Genomic DNA, 9,198 nt, shown 5'->3' with positions numbered 1-9,198 from the left:
CTCTATCTGTCTCTCTCTCTCTCTCTCTCAAGCTGAACTGACATTTGAATTAATCTGAACTGATATTTGATTCTGACCTGAATATAAATATATATGTATATATATAGCTGAAGTCATTCTTGTACAACTATTTGGAATAAATTAATTTGGGTTCATATATTGGGAACACTCTGCTAATTACTTTAATAATGGCAGCAAGAACACTCTGCTAATTACATTATTAATTATAAAAAGTATATATTTGCAATTTTTTTTTTTGTTTTTTTTTTTGGGGGTCAAAAACAAAATCAACATATTAAGATATTTTTATTCATGATTTTAGAAAGAAATATTTAAGACTTTACATGAGCCCATCAACCACAAGTTTTGGAGCCGACACTGCTCAGGATTTTCAAGATTGTCTTGCTAAAGTAAAAAAAACTCATCCCTTATTGCTATATTCCATAAATATATCCCCATTGTTTATTTATTAATACCAACAACATCATCCTTGATTTAAAAACATTAATGTTTTGTTTCTGAACTTGGCATTTGAAAAAATAATGTTGCTTTTGTATCTATATCACTGATTCTACAGACCTGGTGCCACAAACAAAACATTGTACTCTGATTATTATTCACGCATTTTGGCACCTTACAGTGAATTTATTCATTTATCCCACATCATAAAACAAGAAGTGAATGCCGCTGCTATAACCCTTGTCCCTAAGGTACTTAACCCAGCGGCATGACTAATTACCGACCTATATCTTGAGACAATACTACTTATAAAGTCCTTACTAAGATTATCGCCAATAGGTTGAAGCAAGTCATCCATCTTTTGGTAGATACCTGCCAAACTGCTTTTATTTGTGGGAGATCTATTTATGACCAAATTCTTCTCATGCAAGAGTTAGTAAAAAATTACCATAGAAGTAATGCATCTCCTAGATGTGCTATGAAAATAGGCATCATGAATGCTTTTGACTCTTTTTCTTGGCAGCTTATCCTTGGTATTTTGGGTAGTTTTCAACGCCCTTTGAAGTTCAGAATTGGAATGCCTCTTGTATCACCTCTCCCAAGTTTTCTATTTCCATTAATGGTATTTTGGAGAGATACTTTCCTGGTGCTAAAGAGTTGAGACAGGGGGACCCATTAATATACCTTTCGTGATTGGATGAGTTAAAGTTTAGAATTTGAGGAGGTGGGAGTGAGCAACTTTGAGCTTGGGATATCAATATGGGTTGCCCAAAATCATTCTCTATTAGTGGCGGAATGGGCGCTGCATTATTGACTAAGCTGGAGCTTATTCATGATGTATGTGGTACATGGCATTCATGGAGTTCTATTTTTCTTTTTCCTTCTTTGTTTATTGTTTGAATTAAAAGCATTAACCCTCATGTTGTTTCTGTGTTGATCTAGATATTGACGACATTAAAGCGAAATTTGGACACACTAGTAACATGTAAGATTCAACTTCTAAAATCATCCCAGGATACGGTAGAATTAGCATGGAGAATCGAGAAAGCTGGTGTTTCTGCTATAGCTCATTTGGATGATTAATGGTTTGGGATATTTCTAAACTCTTGCATAACACTGAATATTTTATTTATTTATTTTTGGAGTACTGAAATTTGGTTGGTGCACTCTGTTGAAGCTTTATTGTTACACAATTAGCTTTATTTGCATTTGAAATTGCATGATGTCTTGTTCAATTAGCATTGTTCAAATTAGATAGCTTCCAAGCAATTTTCTCTTTGTAATTCATATCTTATACTTTCCAGGAGGTAGCTAAACAATCAAAGCATTATGTAATACTCAATCTTGATGGCTTATATAAAATTGGTTCATCTAGTATGGTTGTTAGGTCTGCAAGTTTAAAGATGAAGCTTCAATAAAGAGCTTAGAATGTAGAATTTGCTAAAAGTCTCACCCTCTTTAACCTCTAGAGGCAAAATTTCTCTTGGTCATTTTTGTTTAGAATCATTTAGAAATGATCACAGGACAATCCCATCATGATCACAGGACAATCCAATCATTTTATCACAATCATATATAATGCCGCATTGATATCATTCTTGGAAAAAAAAAATTTTAAAACAAATTTTGAAAAAAAAATTCAAAATAAGTACACTGTGAGCTAAAGTTGTTGCTGGGAGAATTGTGTATGAAAGAGAGGAATTTAGGATTCATTTGAAGTAACTGAAACAATGCAGCTTCTTTACAAAAAACTTGGTGGCCTAAGAGTTGGAGCTGATGGAGACATGGGAGTGGATGATAAATCGATTGCCCTTGATGCCGTCAACAAGGAAGCTATTGATCTGGTATGTCCTTAGAACTATCAATTGAACCAAAATCCATAAGTCTGTTTGGTTGTGTTTTTGTTTTCTGTTTTTATCTTCTAATCTTCCCTTTTCAGTTACAATTTTGTTGCTTGTTGTCTCCTCAGAACTAACTATCAATTGAAACAAAATCTATTGAGTTACAATTCTGTTGTTAATGTGCTTTTTTTTCCCTTATTTTCTTTCTTAAGTTAATGCTCTTGTACACCCTTGAATTCTTTCATGATGATTAGTGTGAATATAAGAACTAGAGAGTGTATTTAAATTAATCTGCTGAGTTAGTATGAGAAGTCCAACAAAATGATTTGGTTCTTCTTGTAAGTCTTCCGTTACATGTGTTTTTCTATGCTTCAAATGAATATAACATTTGATGAATTAATTTCTGGAGGGGGATAAAAAAAAAAAAAAAAGACAATGGAAAAAAGCTCCATAAATGATGTAGCAATGATAGCAAGAGGGAACTAGCTATCATTCTCATATCCATGAGGTAAGCCTTGAATCTACCAAGAGAAAATACCAAGATCAGTAATGTTATTAAAGTTTCTATCCTTCAATGGACACTTACAACTCTATAAACTGAATTATCATATTCTTAAGAAAACATGAAACAAGAAGGAAAACTGAAAACTATATGAAAATAAAAATAAAACAAAATAAAAACTAACACTATAAAGTCTTGGAACTATGCCAAACAAACGGGGTTAAAATTTAAACTCTTTATTAAAGTTATGGCTATAAGAATACTATCCACAACTACAAAATAGCAAAAACAAAATTTTGAAAGCCTAAATGATAGAATTTGGCCAAAAATGGCTTATCACCGCTATGCAGCGAGTTTCAGCCCACTAGCCGAATTGGGCCATGCTGAATCAAACATGGGTGTTTCGGTCCAAATTTGACGACTTTGACTGGTTGCCCAAACTCGACAACAAGCTTTGTCCATCATGAATAAAGGTGATATTGAATTTGTAATTTGCTTCATGCAGGAGAACATGCCCCTCAAAGAAGTATTTGAACATCTCAAATGTACAAAAGAGGGTCTGAGTACCGATGCAGTTCAAGAATGGTTGGAACTGTTTGGATACAACAAACTTGAAGAGAAAAATGTTAGGAAAATTTATGTTGGATAACTTCCTTTTCTTTTTCCACATCTCATCTTATCTCTATTTTTTTTTTTTTTTTTTTTTTTTACACTGTGTGATTTATTGTATACTTTTCTTTCTTCCCTAGGAAAGTAAAATATTGAAGTTTTTGGGCTTTATGTGGAATCCTCTGTCATGGGTCATGGAAGCAGCCGCTTTAATGGCCATTGCTCTTGCACATGGAGGGGTAAATTTACATGCTCTTATCTTACTTTAGTATAGTGTTGACTTATCATTTAGTCAAAGCTTCATTATGCGCGCGCAAGACAATTTAAGATTATTCTATACTGACAAACCTTATTTTGTGCAGCATAAGGGCACAGATTATCATGACTTCTTTGGCATCTTGATCTTGCTCATTATCAACTCTACCATCAGTTTTATTGAGGAAAATAATGCTGGCAATGCGGCTGTTGCTCTTATGGCTCGATTAGCTCCAAAAGCCAAGGTTTCCCTCTTCCCGAATAAATACAGATCCAAAAATTTTGTTTTCTATTTCTATTTCCTTTTTTTTCTCTTGAACTTTCAACATAAGTAAGGGAATGACTTATATTTGACTCTCTAATTACTCCTTCTAGGTCCTGCGTGACGGGAAGTGGAGTGAGGAAGATGCTTCAGTGTTAGTTCCTCTTGAAGGAGATCCTCTAAAAATTGATCAGGTATGTGATTCACTCCAAAATATGAGTTATCTCAACTTTTACATACACAGTCTAGTTGAAAAAAATAAAAAATTGTTGTGCACTTCTTTTGCTTGGATAGGTGTTGTAAGCAGTCTTCAGAGTTCTGCATCTAGTGGAAGTTGATAAAGTCTATGAAAACAAAATTTTACATCTAACCCTCAAGTTCTTAGCTCTTACAACTTCATTACGATTTAAAGAGCCAGTGATTTCTTCAAATAATTTACTTTCCAGGGTTTGAGATATTTAATATGTCTCTGACATTTGCAGTCTGCTCTTACCAGAGAATCACTTCCTGTAACCAAGATTTGAGATATATAAATATCTGATTTATGTTCTCTAGAGGTTGAAAATACTCGAAAGAAGATGCAAAGGCTATCGTGGTACAGATTTTGAGTGTGGTTGCCTACTGTCATCTCCAAGGTGTAGTTCATCGTGACCTCAAGCCTGAGGTAATGAACTCGGACATTTTCATTATTTTCTTGGTAATTTATAGAACTTAACGTGGAAAATATTACATCTTGTAGCAAGTTCCGGATAGTGTGTTCACACATAACCCTACTAATAGGCTTTAAAACTGTTTTTAACATTTTTCTTCTCATAATCATAAGTTAGTCAAAACATGGGATATAATACACAATTTAAAGAGATCAATAATTCTAAAGCTAACAGACATTAATTTCATCTAATCTAATCCATCCTAACAAATATGTCGTAAATGGACAATGATCTCTAATAGCGTTTCAAAGTTGTTTTCATTCATCTCAAATATGTCCTGCCTTTTATTTTGCCAGAGCTAATGCTTTTTGGACTTGTGTCATTGGTAATTGGTCATTGGATCAATCAAGTGAAAGCGTTGTTACATAATTTTCCCTCTTGTTGGCTGCAGCCGGGAATGGTAACAACTGATCTTCTGTTGTCTGGAGCTTCTACAAAGCAGGTAGAATGTGTATTGCATATTTCCTTGATTTCTTTTGTGAAGCTTTTGGATCAATCAAGTGAAAGCGTTTTATTTATTACAGGCCAAGTTTTTCATTAATGTTTTGGTAGAACCGGCAAAAGTGGTAAGAGTTTATTGATGTGGTGATCTACCTAAGGGAGTGATGTACAAACAGTGTTTTTAATTCCTTGTTTTTGAGTTTTAGGTGCTTGCTTTGTTTCAATAGTCATCTGAATTCATGATTATGGATTGTGATGTTCGATGAAATAAATCATATGGTTAGGTTTTCCAAATAGGCAAATGTACATACAAGACTTAGAGATGAACCGTTTAGACACAACATTCTAGGCTATGATCAACTATTGACTGAATTATCTCGTCCCAAACATCAGATCTGTCCCTGCCAATGGATTGAGCAAGCCCACTTGCATTCGTTTCCTTACTGGCTTGAAAGCATACTCTTAGATATTCTCAGTTAAGTGGAAAAAAAAAATGAAAAGAACTTTTGATTCTTGGTTTTTAATATTTAAATTGTGGTTATTAATCCTTTTGTTTTTTGGCCGTATTGTGTAGAGATTTGGTTTTGGTGCTAGGAGGAATCGATATTTGCTTGAAGATTGATGAGGATCAGAGGTCTAATATGTCCATACAACATATTTTCTTTCACATAAAATTTGCTGCTCTCTCTCCCTCTCTAGCTTTTGTGGTCAAGATTTGCATTAAATCATTGGCCTAGCTGTTTCTATACATGTGTAGCAAACTCAAATGTTTTGGAGACTGTCTCTACAATGCCTTACAATTATTTGCTTATTATTGTGCTAACCAAGATTGTAGAAAATTGATGTAGAAGTTCTGTTGAAATTATATTTTTCTGCTTGTCGTGTTGAATTTGTTATTTGACAGGTTTGAAATTATTTGCTTATTATTGTGCTAACCAAGACTGTCTCTCTCTGTCTGTCTGTCTCGGCCTCTCTAAATATGTATATATATATATATATTCTAATTATTTTGATTATTTTGATTATTTGCTTGTGATCCCTATAGATGTTGTTCTCTCGTGAAATTTGATTTTGTAGTCTGTGTATATGAACCTAATAATATTCCCCAATTTTGTATGTTCTTTGGCAAAGTTTGTAAACCAGAATGCTTGAGTTTTAAGAAATTTATTACTAGGTAAATGTTTCATTTTCAGATGAAATTGTAGGATGACACTAGTGTTAAATTATGGAGAAATGATAGAACTATTGTGTGCCCCCCTCCCAAAAAAAAAAAAAAACAAAAAAACTAGTTAAAAAGCATGTTCTAACCTTATTTATTACAATTTGAATGTTTTTAATGTGTTTTGTAAAATAGTATTGAATTCTATGTTGCCTTTTAAGGCAAAAAATGTGGACAATTTCACCTGACAAGGGAATTTTGCTATCTATGATAATTGGAAATGATATTAAGATCTGCAAAGGTCAGTGGTTCGAATATGAAGAACTTGGTTAGAACTCACTAGCGGCGTCTTGACCACTCTTTCAAATATACCATTCATCATCATTCGGGTAAGGCTTTTAGCATCCTTTTTGACCCTCTGATTGAATTTGGGCTTTGTGTTTTGGGGGAAGCCAAGAGTAGTTGGTACTGTTTCTACCCAGTTAAGAAGTTTTCACACTCCACCTGTCTGATAAAATGCTTCAGTGAAAATGCAATGGCACAAGGAGGAAACAGAGGCTGGTTTCCGGTAGTGAGGTAGAGGGAAAGAGGTGGTGTTCAAGGTAAGGAGGTTAAGCATGGACTATTCGCTTTATTTTTGGATAATTTACCTGTAGCTATGGATGCTAAAACTCTGTCCAAACTATTCACTCAGTTTGGCTTAGTTAAGGATGTTTTTATACCCTTCAAAAGAAGGACAATGTCAAACTCTAGATTTGGTTTTGTGAGATTTGACTGCCCTGTAGTAGCAGACATTGCCATCCAAAAAGCCAATGGTCTGTTGGTAGATGAAAGGGTGTTAGAAGTTAAAAAAGATACCAATATCAAGAGTAACAGAGCTGAACATAGTAGGAGCAGACCTCAGATCATCAGAAGACCTCTTGAAACTAATAGAAACAGGGATGATGTTTCATTTACAGGTCGTAGATCATTCGCTGAAGTATTAAAAGGGGTCACTCCCACTGTGGCTGAGAAACAAGATTGATCATAAAAGCCAATGAAGAGGGTAATGGTCGGCTTTATGATAGTGCAATAGTCAGGCTTAATTCTGAATACTCTACTAGTAGCATTGAAAATGTCCTGAAGGAAAAAGGGTTGGATCAGGTATTGGTCAGAAAATGGGGAGGAAGAGATATAGTATTAACCTTCAAATCTCAAGAGGAGCTGAAATCAAATATTTGCAATATCAAAGAATGGTTTAAGAATTGGAGTCAGTTTGTGGTAGAATGGAAGCCCGGAGTTTATCTAGAACAAGAGAGATGTGTGTGGTTGAGGTGTTATGGCTTATCTCTAAGTCTTTGGAATAGGGACACATTCAACAACATTGGAAGCTTTTGGGGTACTGTTCTAAGCTTGGATGATGATATTTGCCAACCAAAGTCCTTCTCCCATACTAGAATCAGAGTGGCTACATCTTCTATGGAGATTATTAACAAAAATATATTTTTGGAGTGCAAGGGTAAACTTCATCCCATTCTTGTGTGTGAAGAACATTTAGCAGATAGTAGCATCATGAAGCACGGTGGTTTGGAAGAGTGCAGCTTCAACGAAATATGTGGCAGTGGTGTGGAAAGAACAATTCCAGAGGGATGCTACAGGGAGAAGGAGGGAAAAAGTGTGATGGAGGTTAACACAGTTGTTGAGGAGTCAAAGTGCAATGGAGTTTTCAGCGGAGAAGAGAAAGCTTGTTCCAAGGAGGTAGAGCAGAGGACAAGGCCTAGTGATTGTCATTTGGGAGAGGAGGTTAACACAGTTGTCAAGGAGACCGTGATGGAGGAGTCAATGCACTACCCGAAAATTAATGTTGAGCAAGCTTTTACTCCTGGTTTTCCTAGGAGCTTTAGTGGATCTAGTGATGGGCATGGTCATGGTATTAATCTTGATGTGGATTTGGCCCAAGCACTAAGTATGAACTTAAATGGGAAGGGTTTTCTGAGCCCAAATCATTCAGGCTCAGGGAGGCAACTTGCATCTGCCCCTAAACTCTTGCGGAATGAGAAGAAAAAAAAGAAAGAAGAAGGTTCAGCTAGAGGGGTTCTCCAGTTTTGCTAGACTTCATGGGCATAAAGCTGCAGCAGTCAGCAACCACACCTCTAAGTCTGTCATCTTCAGACCAGCAACAGTTGCGATAGCTCGTTCAAATCTGTCTGAGGGTGTTACTAGCCCAAGCAATTTTCCAATAGGCAATAGGCACGACCGGGCCTAAGTGTGAGGTCGGTCAGTGCCGTCCAGCTGTCATGCACTGCTCCTTCTCATTCTCTATAAATGGTGCTCCCATGCTGTTTTTCTAGTAGAATAGCAAGTCTTTGATATTTTTCTCCCAAGATGGAGACATTGTGTAACAATAGGCTCCGAGATTGGATAGCCACTTTGGACAGCTCGAAAAAGATGAATTTTCACGGTTTTGACCTAAATGCCCTTTTTTTCTATAAGTTGCACTTCTCTTTGTTTTCTATTCCTCCATGCTGCTATTCGATATTGGAACCCGATCACCTGTGTGTTTCAACTCGGATCACAAGAGGTGTGTCCGACACTAGAGGAATTTCGAGCTTTGATGGCCTCCCGACGCAACGAAAAAATCGTACCGCAGCCCCGTTTTGGCCATGCCCAAGCTTTGGGACGGATGTGTGGGTTAACATTACATGAGGCTCGGTCTTTGGCACATGATGGGGAGCTAGACATCCCTGGTTTAGTTCATCGATTTTCCGTCATTGGAGACAAGACTGACCTTCTTTGGCGAGGCCGTCGACAACATGCTCTCTATTTATGCCTTCTTACATAATTCCTCCTTGCCCCTAGTTTCGGCAGAGCTAGCATCCAGTTTGGCAGATCATCTCTTCTACTACTAGCGGCTTTGGGAATGCTTCCTTACCATCTTCGTCAAGGGTCAAAGCATGCTTCAGTGAACCTTCCATTACCGT

At 36.2% G+C, this 9,198-nt stretch overlaps 1 protein-coding gene across 1 annotated transcript; it reads left to right on the top strand.

Annotated features, from left to right (window-relative positions):
• The first annotated feature begins 2,189 nt into the window (after positions 1-2,189).
• Positions 2,190-4,452, top strand: LOC114313778 (plasma membrane ATPase 1-like). Its single transcript, XM_028260191.2, has 6 exons — positions 2,190-2,303; positions 3,308-3,427; positions 3,552-3,650; positions 3,774-3,911; positions 4,042-4,122; positions 4,411-4,452. Exons 1-6 carry the CDS (start codon positions 2,190-2,192, stop codon positions 4,450-4,452), a joined length of 594 nt encoding a protein of 197 aa, XP_028115992.2.
• Positions 4,453-9,198: the final 4,746 nt, after the last annotated feature.

Source organism: Camellia sinensis, chromosome 7 (assembly GCF_055761805.1).
Source record: "Camellia sinensis isolate YWXY chromosome 7, ASM5576180v1, whole genome shotgun sequence".
Classification (NCBI taxonomy): domain Eukaryota; kingdom Viridiplantae; phylum Streptophyta; class Magnoliopsida; order Ericales; family Theaceae; genus Camellia; species Camellia sinensis.
Note: the sequence above shows the minus strand (reverse complement) of the source record. Positions and strands in the feature narration are given on the sequence as shown.

Bases quoted from the DNA above. Each gene is read 5' to 3' on its own strand.
- LOC114313778 (XM_028260191.2), top strand. From the start codon at position 2,190: ATGCAGCTTCTTTACAAAAAACTTGGTGGCCTAAGAGTTGGAGCTGAT. The intron at 3,428-3,551 runs GTTAGGAAAATT...TTTCTTCCCTAG, and splicing joins ACAAACTTGAAGAGAAAAAT to GAAAGTAAAATATTGAAGTT. The intron at 3,651-3,773 runs GTAAATTTACAT...TATTTTGTGCAG, and splicing joins TTGCTCTTGCACATGGAGGG to CATAAGGGCACAGATTATCA.